The sequence below is a fragment of the Clinocottus analis genome, unplaced genomic scaffold, assembly GCF_023055335.1.
Source record: "Clinocottus analis isolate CAN_PGR_092001 unplaced genomic scaffold, fCliAna1.0.p SCAF_14, whole genome shotgun sequence".
NCBI lineage: Eukaryota > Metazoa > Chordata > Actinopteri > Perciformes > Cottidae > Clinocottus > Clinocottus analis.
In genome coordinates this window covers 3,043,601-3,060,850 of record NW_027175865.1, presented here as the reverse complement: position 1 = coordinate 3,060,850, position 17,250 = coordinate 3,043,601, and the positions used below count along the sequence as shown (strand labels likewise).

The window sequence follows — 17,250 nt, the reverse complement described above, 5'->3', positions numbered from 1 at the left end:
CCAAAATCCCAAAGCAGGGGGCTGAAAGGCTTCACTTTCTGGTCCTATAAATCCCATCGCACCCTAAACACGCAGCTAATACCTCAACTGCAACACCGAAGTCACCGCCATGAACGCCTTCATGTTGCCATCCACTCCATTGCATCCGCTCACTCTGCACGCCGTAAGCAGCGAGCAATGGAGTGAAACATTTGGGGGCGGAGGGGTGTAGGCTGATCCGCTGTCGGATCAAATGTTCGCTCGGTGCTGAAAGCTACGTTCTGCCTGTGGGATCAGGGCGTCTGTCTGTGTGCCTGAAGGTGTAGTTGCTGCACATCGGCCACCGCTGATGATGTGTTCCTCAATGGAGAGGTTAACAGGTTTGACCCCCCACACACACACACACACACACACACATAAACACACACACCAGGCCCCCTACCCTCCAAGGCAGGATGGTTAAAGACAGACAGCTTGGCCAACACACAAACATATACAAGAGACCAGAAGGGAAAACATGCGGCAACTTTATCTACCAGCACTCTAAAGTTGAAGACTTAACATGCTGTATCAGATTTGTTTAATCTGCAGTGAAATATATTAAAAGTCTAATCTTAGTGGCTAATAAAACTGTGGATTTCAAGTGAAGTTATAGAAAAGCTCTGAAATGGAAAGATTGCAATGCAGTTATACATATTCCATATTATTTTTTTAAATGAATGAGTGACAATGTCCAATGTTTTGTTCAACTTACTTTAATAAATTGAGATTTAATAATAAATGTGAAACAGAAGTTTGGCATTTTTGCGAAAAATTACTTTGATTAGTTAATATATTATCAAAACATTTGCAAATTTCTTTTCTCCAATTATCAATTAATCAACTCATTGAGCACCAGGAAGGACCGCCCTCTGATCAAACTGTTTATCTGACAGGTTTTGGACTTATAACAGTCAATTATTTGTGGGGATGTATTTGTCCTCAGCTCATCTGGTGTGGACCTTTTGGTAATGAAAGGCCTCTTTGCTCAATTGAGTTTGACTCGTGCTGCCAAGTCCTGTGCTGCTATTAAAAGCATCCAGCAGCCTGCAGGCCAGGTCTTAACTTCACTGTCACTCCAGGATTTACCATCAGTCAACCTACAGAGGAGCAAAGTGTTGCAGCGTTGGGTAACAAGAAAACCACGTGGTTTGACTGCCCTCTACTGGAGAGTAATGTGAAAGACATCAGGTTCAGGAGTCTTTAAAGATAATTATACTATTACTTATAATAATAATAATAATAATAATAATAATACTTTCTTTATAATTCATTTATCTGTCAACTAGTATCTGGATTATTAAGTAATTGTTTGTTCTAGAAGTTAATAATAAAAAGTAAAAGATGCGGATCACAATTTAAATTTGACTGACCAACCGTTCAACATCCAGAGACAGCAAGAGGAACCATCAAATGTATTAAGAGATAAGATTATGAAGAAAAAAAAGAGTTGCCCTTTGAGCTTTAGTCGGTTGATTAATCTGTTAATTAACTAAGAGCTGTAGTTCAACCTCAATGGTCGTGATCTTTTATTTCGTGCAACCGCATTAAACAAAAAAACACCTTCCTATTATGATCTTGTGCAATAATACAACACATAAATGTAGTTTTTGGTCGTAGTTAAACAACATGAAGTCTGAGAGGTTGCAACACTATAAAGAGCTAACTGAGTGCACAGTGGCTGCAGGTCTCCGTTGGGACTATAAGAGGTGCAAGAGTTGCACTTCAATGTCGCCTCCAGCCACCAAAATCACATAAAACACCGCAATGACTTCAATAAAGTTGTTTAAAAAGTCTCGAGGGACGACTTTCAACCGGAATGGACAAATATTTAAAATATACATTTTACTTCAGCACATTTAACACAAGCTTTCAACCGTGTGACTACACTTTGGCTTGATAAACCAAAGGCCACAAAACCTGTCAACTACCCCCAGCAGTCATTTTCTCGCGTTAATTGCTTCCGGTGACACAAGCCAACCAATTACGCTGCGACACCTAGCACAACGAGCTAATTACCTGCGCTGCACTCTCTTCCTCCTGAAGGCAACAGGTGAGCACCGACGATTTAACAAGTTGCATCCCACGTCTTCAAGCTCTTTTGTGTTGCTGTGGGTTCGTTTGTACCTCGGTTAGCATGTTGTTTTTAGCAAGAACAAGCCACGCTAAACACACGAGTCTACTGCTAAAGGTAATTAACCTTTCACAAGCGCGCACCTGTCAGCGGGAGCGCGCATGCGTACAGTGAAGGTGGACCTACTTTACTACGCGTAGTCTTAGTATTGTTCTATGAACGACGTTTTTAAAGATGTTTTTTCTTCTGTATTGTGTGTATTCGTGTTGTCAAAACTTTGACAACGTTGACGAAATCTCCTCCAGCATAGACAGCGTCGACTTGAATTGACCACTAGGGGGCAGTAATGCACCGGCAGAAGAGTGTTAGGCCACAAAGTCGAAAGCAAGCGGTTTCAATTCATCCAAACAGAAGCAACCAGTCTTAAATAATTCATAAATGTGTGCACTTGTGATCTCTGTTTTGTAAATACATACTCCAGTGTTTGTACCTTGTAAACTCTGCATTGTCCATCACACATAACTGACCGGACAAACACCTGATGGTCCGTGCGTCAGGGACGTCTGTCGGGTCAGCCGTGGCCAATAAACCAGGTCATTACTTGATATCTTTTAAAATGCCTGAAAGTGAATCATCATCATCGTGTAATCCCGCGGTGGCGTGCGTGGTCTCTCCCCTCTGTGACGTCTCTGCAGGCCTTTAAGAGTGAGATTAAAGAGTGTGTGTGAGTCAGGCAGACAGATGTGTCATCAGGTGAACCTGTTTGACTCCAGCGGCAGCTGCTGCTGAGTTCACTGTCCCTCCCCGCCTCGTCCCGTGGCCTCGATATTGTCTCGTCCCTCTTGCTCTCATTCCTCTTTTCCCCGCTATTCCTCACCTCTATTCCCCCTCTCAGTCTGAGTCCTCCTTTCACCAAGGCCTCCTTTTTGTTGTTGTTTTCCTCCTGTGAAGCCGCTGCCCTGGTTTTCTATCCTCTCTGATGTCTAACATCCCGTTTCTCTTGCTCTGGTTTTCTTTGTCTTCTTATCTTGATGCTGTTCATCATTTTTGTTTTGATTGCTCTTGTCTGGTTCATATTTGGTCTTACACTTAATAATAACTACACATTATTTAGTAATTTAGCATTAGTAACGCACAAGTAAACAGTTAATTCATCATTTATAAAGCATTGTTTCAACAATAACACTCATTAGTAACTTATTAGTATGTAATTCATAATGTATGCAGTTATAAATGTTTTATTCTTCATTAATAAGCGTGACTGTTGTGCGTTTCATGATTGAGTTTTCATACTTTATAAATGATGAATTATCCATTTGTAAATGAAGTCATATTTATTGCAGACCAATTAACCAATGTTTAAGGACTTATAGATGATGCACTAACGGTTAACATGTGCTTTATAAACATGTTTTAATATTGCATGATGAATTCAGGTAGTTACTAGCCGCTAGTTAAGTATTAGTTAAGTATGTTCTGTGACCTCATCTGACGTGACGACTATCTTTACAAACATTAATAAATGACATTAAGGCCCAGCAGTGCCTCAAAGCTAGCAACAGTCTCAGTTATCTTCTCAACAGAAAAGGGAAATAGACACAACACAAAGTGAGACAGAACATTACTTATTGATATTGATTATCAGTATTAAGCTAGGTAGCTGTGACTTGTTTGCTAGCTAGCCAGCTGTCTCAGCTCCTCTAGTTGGCTAGCTATCTCGTTAGCTAGCTAGCTAGCTCGTCACTAACTAGAGGTCCTTTGACAGCGCACGCCGCCTCAGTTCTAAGTAGACTAATCCAGGTGATAGCTAGATGCTCATAATCAATAATATGTATGTCCCAGCAAACTATAAAACATACTGTACTTGTTGCGAGGCTCAGTTACCTCCCTAAGTTTCCTCAGCACCAATGACACGAGGTAAGGTATTGTGTGGCAATGTTTCTATTGTGACCTGCACTGTGCCGCCTCGCTGCTCTGGCAAGACACACAAAACACACAATCCGCTCCAGCTGAGGCCAAGTAGGCCTCGTGTAAATACACAATCTATAATTTGTGGATGTTTCAGTATTACAGGGATACTATATTGCTTCATGAACTCATCCAATGTCAGGCAAACGAGACAAGTAAAGCTCCGTTACAGCAGCTACTGCACTTTTAGAAAGGCATTAAAAAAAAGGAGCCATAATCACACCGTAGAAAATTAACAGAGGAACCAGGAGCTCCTCATGCTGCCTCGTTTTAAAATGATGTATAAAAATAAGAAATGAAATAAGATCCGTGGGTGTGAGACGTAAAAGCAAGACGGATCCACTGCGCGTTTTGGATGTGGATAAAAGTGTCAGTGATGAAAACAGAAGAAGAAAAAAAAAGGAAATACAGCTGCCGGGCCTCATTTGTAAGCCCTGGTTAAAAAAAAACACAAAGCAGGAAACAATTTGTTTTATCGACTGCACCAGTCATCTTCTCTTGCTGCTGAATGTGGGACATGACAGTACAAATCGCAATTACATAACGCAACTAGGTCAAACAACAGCAAACAATACCAAACAAAGATTTATGACCCAAAATGAGGAGCTATAGAGACACAACATGACTAAAAAGAGACAGCAAGTGACCACAAACAGACGCAAAACATCTAAAAATTGATGCTAGTAGTGTATGCTTGTACACGTACTTTATGCACTGTATGAATGTATTAAGAGGATAACCTCCATCTTTACTAATAAATGTACACGGCCCGTCTGGTCTGTTAGTTTGAAAGGACTTGTCGTCCGCGTTTGTGTTGTTGTGACTCAGTAAACTCATGTTGTGATGTTTTTTCTCTCCTCTGAAGAAAGCAGAAACCCACCCGAGGCGACTCTGAGCGCTAAGAGGAAGGACGTCGCCGATGACGGACCAGTTCAGACGAAGAGAAGAGGACATTAGACCTGTCTGGCCTGTTTAAGGCCAAGGACCAGGAGCAGGAGAAACTTGGCCAAGAAGGATTCAGATCCGTGTTTGCTGTCTAGCGCAAAAAGTCTTGTTTGTATCTCCTCGGTTAAGCATATCCCCACAGACCAAGAGATCCTCTTCCACGAGGACGATAACAATCTGTCCAGAAATTTTGGGAACGCACATGAGCCGCTTTAAATATCCGTTTTGACTCGGTTGAACAAATGCTTAGATGAATGTCATTCATCTACTTTTAATCTCAGGATTTAAAAAAGAAAAAGTCAAAATGGGGATTATGAAGACACAAACAGCCACCAGTGCTCCTCTTCCCAGCTTCAGGTCTGCTGCTGTTAAGCGCTGATGTGTGTGTGTGTGTGTGTGTGTGTGTGTGTGTGTGTGTGTGTGTGTGTGTGTGTGTGTGTGTGTGTGTGTGGGATGGGGGTGCTGTCATCAGTGGACTACAACAGCTCTTTTCATAGACGTCAGTGTATCCGGGTCAGCTGTGCAGGAGATGCTGAGAGTCCTGCAGCTGTTGGTGGGAAGACCAGCAGAGAAAATAGGGACGGAGATGGAATAGTAGTGTGTGTGTGTGTGTGTGTGTGTGTGTGTGTGTGTGTGTGTGTGTGTGTGTGTTGAATGAGGAGATCTCCCTTATACAGCTCACACTGACGTATAAAAACAACCGAAACAGAGGAGAGAAACAAAGATGGTTTATGCCTCAGCTTGTAACGTCTGCATCGTCTCTGTCAGGCTGAAACTAGTGTTAGAACGAGAGAGTTTCAACATGGGATTGTGTTTGACTCGAGTAATCCACAACCAAAGTACAACACCAGCGAGATTTTATTTGCTGACACTTTCAGTTGAACAAACTACTTTTTTAAAGACGCCAAACAAGCTGTAGGGTGGTTCATAATAAATAAGGTGATTGGTTTTAAACCAAAAGGTCTCTTGAGAAGTCCTTTGTTGTGATTCTCATGCGTATTACATTTTGTAATCTTTCAGAGTTTACTGCATGATGAGTGCCTCGTCTTCCTCCTCCTCTGCCTCGGGGGGGTTTCTGGCCTTCACATTTCTGTGGGAAGCGCATCGCAGAGTCTCTACGAGGGGTTTGAACATCTGAGGGCTCTGATGCCGTTCCTCCGGATCTTTCACAAGCAAGAAGACGAGTTCCTAGTGCGTTTGCACAGCTTCACAGTGTACTGTTTGCCTCTAGATGGGTGACACCACGGTCTCTGTGGCTGCCTTTAGGGGAGTCTTTAAGACCTCTGATCATCTCGCTTCCTGAGACAGGAACCAGAGCAGGACTGTACACATTTCTTTCCATATGTTTATGTCTTATTTGCCGTTTTCCGCACACCACCACCACCACCACCACCACCCTCCTTATCTCATCCGTCTGTTCTCGTGTGTTTATTCTCCGGTTTCCCACAATTTCCCATCTTAGGGGAATTCTGGAGACGCGATCAAACAGATCTTCCTCGATTCCCGGAGAGAGTCCAAGTGCCCGTACAACACTGTGGAGTTATATCGGTTATAATGTTGGCTCTTTCTATTCGACATTCATGACTTCATGAGTGTTAGTTAAGTAAATGTGTCAGAAAGTTAGAAATGAACACATTTCAATCGGAGGAGCGGTCCAACCACTCAGTTTTTTCTTCCGGCGACCCAAAAGTTGTTCTTCCTAATAGGTGCTCTATAAATGATTTATTAAGCATTAGTGACTATGTTATTAACCGATAATTGCCATTAGTTATGAACCACAGCACCGAGAGGTTCAACAACACGCTTAGTGAGAAATAAAGCACAAGGCCCCTCAAGAAACATGTATTCATGATGATATAATCTCCATCAGTAAACTGAATATCAGAATAAGTCCCACACACAGATCCAAAGCTAAGCCGGGATGGTTTCCTTCATCTTTCGTCGCCTTCCCCCATTCAAACCCTGCATCTGATCCTCTTACACTGGACAGCTCTGGCCGCTCCACGCCCAACAACATAGCAGTATTGTCTCATGGATGGACTTATGAAGGCCGTTGGATAATAAGAGCCACGTGACGGAGGCTCGCTCCCTCCAACCTGCGGTGAAACCCTCCCGGCTGCGGGTCAACTCACCATCATAATCCGATATTTCCCTTTCCAATTGGATTTGATTCATCAAGTTTTATCAGTCCCTGAGTGGTGTTCCAGACTACAGGAGCTCGCCGCTCGCTGCACGGGGGGGCAGGCGGGGGAGACGTAATGAAGATATCGAGGAGGCGTAGGAGCCGCTCATGAGTCTTGCAGGACGTCGGCGTGTTAATGTTCCCATAAATCAACCTGAAGCTCGCTTCTTCCTCCCCGTGTGCGTCTGAGGCGATATTGCACAGCTTCTTTTGAAGCGCCACGCCGTCGCCGCCCCGCATGCATTCTGCAACCACGTGCAGTTTGTGTCGCAGAGGGACGAGCGCCACTTTGTGCAGAGCAGGGTGTAAAGACTTGTGCAACATTTTACTCACTGAACAACCCAGCACTGTACTGCCGCCACTGCACTGCTGCTGCTGCTCACGAAGCAGCACTGAGATGCAATAAGGTGGACGTTGTCGTCCCGGTGGGACCGGAAAGAACAAACTACAGTCTGATAGATGCAAACTGGTGTGAGTCTGTCTGTGGGCCGGCTCGCCATACAGTTCATCACCACAAGGGTCAAAGCAGCCGCTCTGACGTCATCATATTTTAGGGTTGTTTTGGGGTGAGGGGTCAGGCTGGGACGATGTCTGCATGTTTCCGTGTTGCTGGTGCAACGTGAGAGTTTGCAGCTCTCTGGAAGGTGATTCTTCTTCATATCTTTGATAGAAATGTTGTAACAGGAACCTTTTTAAAACGTCAGTTATTACTTTTTTAAATGTATCACTGTTTATTATGTACTTGTTGAATTTAATTCAGTTCATTTGATTTATTGTATATTTCATTTGACTTTATTCAAGTAAATACTACTTAATATATTCAAGTTGTATTTGAATATGAAGTATATTAGTTGTGCTAAATTTGGACGACTTAAACTTAGTACATTTTAAGTATATTATTGTGTATGTAATAGCGCACTCAAATTGTACTATTTGTGTTTTTAAGTATATTTGAAATATATTTTACTAATGTATGTAAACATTACTAATATATTTATAATATGCTCTGATATACACAAAGTATAACCATGGTATACTATTAATAACACAGTATACATATATTGATATTGTGTTATTAAGTTATACTGTTGGTATACCATTACCACATTATAAATGTGTGTGTGTGCGTATGCGTCTCTCTCTGTGTGTGTGTGTGTGTGTGTGTGTGTGTGTGTGTGTGTGTGTGTGTGTGTGTGTGTGTGTGTGTGTGTGTGTGTGTGTGTGTGTTAGGAGGAGTCAGCGTGAGGAGCCGCGCTGCTGCTCCGCCTCCGCGAGGAGCCGTTCAGAGGTCGGACCGCGCGCGGACCGATCACCGGTCAGTGCGCGCGTGCAGAGCTCAGCGCGAGGACGCGAAGCGGAACACCAGAAACCTCTCGAGCCAGACCCGAAACGCTCATCTCGAGACCATGGAATGCATTGAACGGACTCCGACGCAGTGAAAGTTTTGCGCCTCGGACATGGAGACTCAGACGCAGACGCAACTCGTCTCGCGCATCGGCATCTTTCCCGCCTGAGGGTTCGAGGTGCAGCGGGAGGGATGACACCTGCAGCCCGCCGGGCTGAGGACCGACGCGTTGTCCCGCACTTCCACATCTCTTTGAAGAAGAGTAGGTCAAATCTTCTGCAAGAGTGACTTCTTCTTGTTGTTTTTTTGGTCACTGAATTCTGCAAAAACAGATCGCATCCTGCTCGCTGCCTCCTCTGTGGAGATCAGCTGTGGCTGCAGGAACAGCGCGTTTCTTTTTGCGCTCCTTTCTGTCTTTGCACCACTGTGGTGGACTGCGGCAAAGGAAGAACATCTCCTCGTATCCGAAGATCTCGTACGCACAGGTGAGCAGCAAAGCAGCTCCGTGGTCGACTGATGAAGATTAAATGTTCAGATTAATGTTGTAAAATAAAAGTAGGAGGTTTATAACAGTGTTTTTTCTTTCTTTCTTTACATTTTACATTATTAATGTGCGTAAAATGTGTTGTTTACGTGCTATTCTCCACCTTGGCTCCTGCATGAGTTTAAAATCCTGGATTTTTTTTTTTTACATTTTCCAGAGATTAGGAGCTCATAGATTACATCTGGCCGTTCATCAACCTCTTAAAAGCCAGCCTCCCTGTCTGACAGCATCATGTGCATTCTGTCCAAAACACCAGACATCAAATGCTTTTACATAATTGTAGTTATGCACATTTGTCCAAATATTCAATCCGACAAACTTTGGGATGTCCTCTAGAATTTAAAATGAAGTGAAGTGAGGTTTTTAATCACGTTTTGGCTGCACAGCTTGAGCCTGTAATGTCCTGGGGGGCCAGCAGTGAGGGGGTTAATTCGCAGCCGTATGGATGTTAAATGAGATTACGTGTTATAATTTCACAGTGCATTTAAATGACCTCCTCCTCCTGTGTGTGTGTGTGTGTGTGTGTGTTGTAACGTTGCAGGTCTCTGTCGACATGCCTGCACTCATCTCTCCGTGCCGTTTCCCTGTCCAGAGTTCACATCTGCTGGATATTAATAAGAAATAAAAAAAAAAGAGCTTTGCTTTCGAAGGCGTCTCTTTCCACGCAGCAGCAGCAGCAGCAGCAGCAGCAGCAGCAGCAGCAGCAGCAGCAGCAGCAGCAGCAGTAGCAGCGAGGCGGTTGTCACCTGCGGACCCCCCGTCTCGCCATGGGCACCGTGCTATCGCTGTCCCCGGGCTCCCGGAAGTCGGGCTACTACGACCGGCCGGGCTCGCTCAGCCACTACCCGAGCATCAGCAGCCGCTCCCTCAACAGCCAGAAGGACCGCGGGCTGAAGCGGGGCCAGTCCATCTTCCTCCCGGCGCTCACCTGGAAGCGGCTGGTCGCCTCCACGAAGAAGAAGGGCAACTCCAAGAAGGGCGGTCCGGGGGGCCTCGGGGACCCGCTCAACAACAACAACAACATCAACATCTACCAGAAGGACCCCCTGCTGCACCTCAACCACGAGAACGTGAAGAAGTCGCTGTCGTGCGCCAACCTCTCCAGCTACGAGGGCCCGGCGGCGCTGGGCCTGGGGCTCGGCTACGGCATGGGCCAGGGCCACGGATTCGGCTACGGCAAGCCCCAGCAGCTCTCCTCGGTGAAGAAGGTCCCCCAGGGGACCACGACCTCCTCGTCCCCGAAGCGCGTCATCGTCCAGGCGTCCACCAGCGAGCTCCTGCGCTGCCTGGGGGAGTTCCTGTGCTGCCGCTGCTACCGCCTGAAGCACCTGTCGCCCGCCGACCCGGTGCTGTGGCTGCGGGCCGTGGACCGCTCGCTGCTGCTGCAGGGCTGGCAGGACCAGGCCTTCGTCACGCCGGCCAACGTGGTCTTCGTCTACATGCTGTGCCGCGACGTGGTGGACGGCGACGCGGTGGCGTCGGAGCACGAGCTGCAGGCCATCCTGCTCACCTGCCTCTACCTGTCCTACTCCTACATGGGCAACGAGATCTCGTACCCGCTCAAGCCCTTCCTGGTGGAGGCGGGCAAGGAGGCCTTCTGGGACCGCTGCCTCGCCATCATCGACGCCACCAGCGGCAAGATGCTGCGCATCAACGCCGACCCGCACTTTTTCACGCAGATATTCGCCGAGCTGAAGAGCGAGGGCGGCTGCGGCCCCCAGGACTACAGTCGGGTGCTGGATCGGTGAGAGCGGGAGTTTTGGCGGACCGCATGCCTTTTTTTGTACAACAATTAATTTGTCTCATACAGACTGCTGACCCCGTGTTGTTGCTCTGCGGCCCTGCAGGAGCAACAGAGGCCTATACTCTGACAGAGTGACGTAGACGTATTGAATCATTCCACCTGTGTGTGTTGCCATTGCCCCGCCCATCCACAGATAGAAATAAGGACCCCCCCCCTCTCCCTCCTCCAGGTAATTAGCTAACAGAAGCTTACAGCTGTGTTTTGTTTTTTTGCCCTGGAATATCCGCCTGAGTCTACTTGAATCGAGGGGCCATTTGGTCCACCTGTCCCTTCTGTGTCCGGCCCCAGCTGCCCCGCCTCCTCACCCGCCTCTCGGCATCACCGTCGCTCAGAGTCAGACGCCTTTTTTATTTCTGAAACGTTGGAGCGGACCCTCCACAGGAGAATGAAGCAGACGGTATAATCCACCGAGGCCGAGTTACATTTTTTCCAGGACGACGCGAGGAGACATGTTGACATCCGCTGCTGGCTAACCCCCCCCCCCCCCCTCTCTCCATGTGCCAGCAGTGAAAAGTGACTCAGACTGATGGGGACAGCTGAGCGGTCCATGTTAGGGCCTGCTGGTCCTGCTGTGTAACCAGTAAAGCAAAACGAACAGGCTCTGTGCGCTCCTTTTTGTTAAGGGGTCGTCTGGCCTGAGGGGACAGTCGCTGTTCTTTTTTAAATTATTTATTTAAATCTTTTCTCACTCAAAATCTGCCTCTGTGTCTGTCCATTTGACCTCAGGAGTGTTTCCTTGTGGAAGCATTGAAGTGGATCGTGTGTGTGTGTGTGTGTGTGTGTGTGTGTGTCGGCATTGCGCAGTGGACGGCAGCCAGGGTCATCAGCTGTTTACTCCATCCTTTGTTCCCTGTGTCTTGTTGACAGGGCACCCACAGGCTGTGGTATTAATGAGATTAGCAGATTACCGCAGCCCCTCCCCCTTTCTCAACCTCTGCCCCCCCCCCCCCCTCTTCTTGTCCACTCGGCAGCCCGAGTGCCGAGCTAATCCAGGTCAGGCTGGACCGTAAACACACACACACACACACACACACGTTTAAATACCTTGTCGCGTGCGCTTCATTGAGTGAATGAAACGCAGAGTGACGCACGTGTTGCAGCTCAGGGTCCGAGTTGTTCCGGTTGAATGGGTTTTTCTTCTTCTCGTCTCTTCTGAGTTCGTCCCGCTTTCTCGCGAGGCAGCTGTGCTTCCTCGTCTGCCATCAAGAGGCCCGTTTCCTCTCTCCTCCCTCCCTCAGCTCCCGCCTCTCGCCGAATTAGTCCCTTGAATGAACCATCGGCGTTTGTGCTCCAACGCCTTCAGTGATCCACTTCCTGTGTGCTTCTGATGCGTCAGAGGTGGTCGCAGATGAGCCCTCCGGCTGGATCGTCTTAAAAAAGGCCATAAACATTAAAACTGCTGTATTTTTGATTTTGTATAGATTGTATCCCAAGAGAAAGAGCCCTACATGTGCTGCAGGGCAGTGTGTGCCGACCGTTGTGGCTTGTGAACCTTTGTTGGTTTACTAGTAGTTACTAGTTTAACCAAAGAAGGAACGCTTCCACTGGAAAAGTTCAAATTAACCAGAAAAAAAACACAAATATTAAAGGAAACCTTTTTATTTATTATTATTTCTCCTCATTTAATCTTCATGAAAGCCTTCAGATTATTGCCCCGTGACCTCTGTCGTGTGTCCTGCGCCCAGTTCAGGAAACCCTAATTTAGAGAAGGAAGCTGTTGGTGGAGGAAGCAGCAGAGCAGCAGAGCCTTAATCTCATTGTGTTGGGCATCTGGAAGTTTTTCCAACCTCCCCACTTTGTCACAATCTATACCCACATGATGGACGGAGAGTCCGCGTAAGATGCGACCTGCGCACACATGTGCAAACAAACGCACTCTGCTCCACATCCCCTTCCTCGGGGTAATCCAGTCCTAATCCTCCCACCCAATCAAATAGAGAGAGGGAGCGGAGGGATGAAAACATGAGGAAACAAGCAAACGGTTCAGGATCCGATGAGATTGAAGTGTCGCACTCCCATGGCAGCCCTTCAAAATCCTGCTCCAGCAAACCGGGACGCCCTCAGAGACCATCCAAGTTCAACCCGGCTGCCCCCCCCCCTCCCCTCCTCCAACCCCCGAGGCTTATGGGAGTCGGGCCTGCCTCACTGCCCGCCTGAGGGATCTGGCTTGAGCTCCACTCAGTCGACCAGAGAGGAGTGACGGTGGTGATTCACGCTCAGTCTCCTTTTCTGGAGCTCTGACTGGCAGCCATTTTGGGTTTCGTTGGTCAGTGCAGCGCTCTCTCTCTCTCTCCCTCTCTCTCTCCCTGGCCCCAGCTTTGACAAGGACACTTGTGTCTTGACTCACCCCCCCCCCCCCCACCCTCTCCTCCATCTCCCCCCATTCGCCCTCCGTCCTCGTTCCACCCCTCCAACCCCGTCTCCACACACACTCACACACACTCAGCTGTTGTTCCCGGGCCTGTTTCATTAGATTTGACACCCCACACCCGCCAGCCATTGTCAGGACGAGGAAGGGCAGAATGGGGCCGTTTGTTGGCACCGGGACGCTTGTGTGCGCGTGAGAATGTGGGTCAGAGTTAAGGGCAACATCTGCCTCCACCACGCGCCTCCTGTAGACCTGGACGGTAATCGAATCAGAAGACACGGTACAGCGCGTTCGAGCGCTGATGATATTAACTTCCGCCCTCGCCAATAGATCCGAAGCGGGTTTTTTCTTCTTCTCCCGTGAGAAACGACTCTCGCGACTCGCTCTTCAAGCCCGTTGAATGCGTAGACACAGAGGGAGCATGTTCGGGTTTCGGCCTCATTGAGCTTTAACGCCGTTTCACCAAATGAAGAGTCGTCTGGTCGCGACCAAGAAGGCGACTGCCCCCTCAGTTCGGTACCTCTGTCCATGAAGCTAATGAACTTGCATCCCAACTGGACCTCTAATTCTGCTCGTCCAATCAAAACCCCCCGAGCTCCACGTACCTGACTGACAGACACGCGATGCCTGTGACATCTCCGTGGATGATATACGCCTCTTGTTGCCGACTGACTCCAGCTGTCAGAACCAACTGGACCTTTCCTCAGTAGATAGGACCTTCGTTTGGGACTTTAACTTTTATCAGATGGGCCTTGGACCTGCTCTGTATTGAGACTTTTGGGGGGTTTTGTGTGAACAATGTGATACAAGATTTAATGGAAAAGTCTGGTGGTACTCTATTTTTCTTATTGTCAACAAGGATTAGGCTGTATTTTCAGTACTTCTCTACCATTTCTGTGTTTAAAGGCACATCATAAACGTATATTTGTACTTCTAAAAAAGATGGGCACTGTAGTTTTTAGCAAATGTTGCTCAACCAGGAAAATAATGCATTCGTTAGGGACTATTTTCAGCTGCGGATGAACACACATTTGGTTCCCTGCGAAGCAGCAAGACGCTCGATGTGGGATTGATTTGAAAAGTGCCCACATTCATCGTCATTCAAGTGCAACAGTGTGGCTCACTGATGTGTTTTAAATAGTTTTTGGACACAGGGCAACAGAGCATTAGGCTCTATCAGGCTTGTTAGTTGTGTTGCTGACAATAAGAAATGAAAAAGTACCACGAGACTTCCTTTTAAGTGGCCACAGCTCCATGAGTTGTGTTAAGTTATTTCAGTGCTGCTGCTGCTGCTGGAGGTCGGTGTGAGGTTGAAGTCGATGGCGCGCCATCAACCGCTGATGTAAATATGTGGGCTTGTAACAAAAAGAGCTGTTAAGAAGGAAAAAAGAACAAAAAGAAATAATATTTCTATGTAGTAGCGTGCATGCGAGCCAGGTAGTTTAGAAACGTTTTCTTTTCTTCTACTTCTTTTTTTTTTTTACGTCCGCTTCTGTTTTGATTTTTATAATGTGATGTTTTAAATGAGCAATTTATTTCTCCGGTAACTTCAAGCTGGCTCTCATTGGAGTGTTAATGGTATTAAAGTCTCTCTCATGACGGCGGCGTTCATGTTTAGAAACAGTAGAACACAAAATAAATGGTCCACTCTGGTTTTCTCAGGCCCGGTCCTGAAATAGCAACGCATGCAAAACCCCACACAAGCTACGACACAAACTTATAAGTTAACACATCTTTGGTTATTTCAGACTCGACTGTCTCACACCAGACTCTTCATTTGCCGGCTTAGACGTGACGGCGCTGAGTCATCCACCTCAAACGAGAACACCGCCGCAGCACAGTGTCGATATAGAACCGATAGCTAGCGGCTATCAATAGCCTTTCTCATCAATGCACCAGCTGGTGACACAGAGGCGGCCATTGTTTCTGCAGCGCCGCCCGCGGTCCTCACTGAGCCGAGCTTCGCCCCTCCGTGCAAAAAAAAAAAAAGGCGCTTCGCAACTTTAGCATTCATCGCGGCACCTCGTCCGTGTTGCGTCGACACCGGACGGATGTTAACGCGGAGATAAATATATAACTGTCTGGTGTCCATCACCTCCTCCTCCTCTTCCTCTTCTGCCACGTTTTCAGCCATCATTGTAACTGTCACACCAAAATGAAGCGGCACATCACCTGCAGTGACTTTTGTAAAGCCACTAAAATGCGTGCTCGTGTAGCTACGAGTGAAATACTGTCGATGCGGGAGGGAAAAACTTGAAGAAAAACAAATGTGACTGTTTCATTCATTTTGTTTTTGTTTGTTTTCCTTTTTTTTTTTGTTCATCACGATGACTTCTACTGTGTTGATTATTTAATAAAGTATTGAGTTGAAATGGAGTTTCTCTCTCTTTATGACACGCGCAGCTTCGACATCTGCGAGCTGTCGCACGCTTCACTTTAAAAAAAAAAAAAAAAAAAAGCCTCCTTTGTTCTCCACACAGTGCACATGAAATACTCTCCGCCTGCCATCCCGCTAACTTAAGACTGGCAGTAAATCCATGTGGGACATAAAATAGCTTAATGCACAGCCACACAATGGCCCCGGCGCTGCAGATGGCCTTTTGGCTTCCTGTCAGAGGGGGAGGGGGGGAGGGGTGCTCTCCATCCGAGCATGGCTCTGCAGTCAATCACCACCGTCTCTCCGCCTCGACCACAGGTGGAAACGCTGTGCCGCCGCCGTCTGCTCAGCAACAGTCCCCTCTCGGAGAGGAAAGCAGCTTTTATGTGCACATTTAGTGGCGTCCAGCACCGCCGCTGAGTGTTATCTTATTTATACACATAAACCTGTCGAGTATCTCGACCGCGCTCTTTGGTCTGTCTCGCTCGCTTTTCCCTAAAAACGGTACATTTGCTACAAGTACTGTACTTAGCACACATTTAAAAGGTACTTTACTTGAGTATTTTCATACTTTATACTTCTCCATTACAATTTGGACGCTAATATTGTACTTTTTATACATTCCTTTGATTTACTTTGCAGATTCAGACTATCAGTATTATTATGTATTAAGCTTCCCAGTTGTATATAAACTAACAATAATGATCACGAGGTTTACCAGCTGTGATGAACACATTGAAGCATCACTAACTAACTATAACACAGTAGTGTTAAATGTTTGTATCAATACTTGAGTATATTTTACTTAAAGTACCGATATTTTAGCAAAATCTATGTATTTAAACACAGATTGGAGCATTTATTCCTTTTCATACAATCTAAATATCTTTGCACAACAAGTATTTATGTTTTCAGAGGTGTTTAAGAAATGTGGAAAATGGCAAAATGTGCTAAAGCAAATGCAAAAAGTGGGCTACTATGTGTGTACGCACACACACAGCTGCACAGAGTTTAATATACAGGTCCCAAGCCTGTTAAATACCACAAATGCCATCGAATAAAAACGCGAGGGTTTTCAGTTTCAACAGACACATTCAGCTTTTATCACACAACAGATGCCTGCCATAAAACTAAGACTCAAAAAGGACTTTTCAGTCAAAGCAGCTTATTTGGCGAGGCGCGGTGCGTCTGTCTGGTCCCTCCGTCTGATGGCATTGGAAAATGATTATTTAAATGCCATTTGTAATCTGTTCACAATGCCGGAGCGAGGGGAAAGCCGGGTAAAAACCATATGGCGCTGGCCGGAGCCGGGGGTCAGCGGCGGCGAGGCCGAGGGGATTCCTCAGAGGGCCGAGAGGTGAGGGAGGCGAGGCCTCGGGCCGCTTTCATTAAATGAGATGAAGAGGCATCGCTGCAGATGGCCGCCACAGCCTGACTGAGACCTCTCCAGATTTCTCCCGTCCTGTGAGGACACAAATCACCCGGCTCTCTGCCTCCCAGTGTCACACTTGTAAGCTGGTTCAGTGTGTTTCCCAGTGGCTTCCTGAAAGCCTCGGCGGCTGTTCGCAGGCTCTAATAGCCCGATGGGAGCATTAAAAAAACAACCTTTGTCAATGCTTCTTGGC

The 17,250-nt window shown here is 46.7% G+C and overlaps 1 protein-coding gene across 1 annotated transcript; it reads left to right on the top strand.

Moving 5' to 3' along the window:
* The first annotated feature begins 9,755 nt into the window (after positions 1-9,755).
* Positions 9,756-15,614, top strand: si:dkeyp-92c9.2 (uncharacterized protein LOC571482 homolog). The gene has a single exon (XM_068576304.1). It carries the CDS (start codon positions 9,844-9,846, stop codon positions 10,822-10,824), a length of 981 nt encoding a protein of 326 aa, XP_068432405.1. The 5' UTR covers positions 9,756-9,843; the 3' UTR covers positions 10,825-15,614.
* The last annotated feature ends 1,636 nt before the right edge of the window (positions 15,615-17,250 follow it).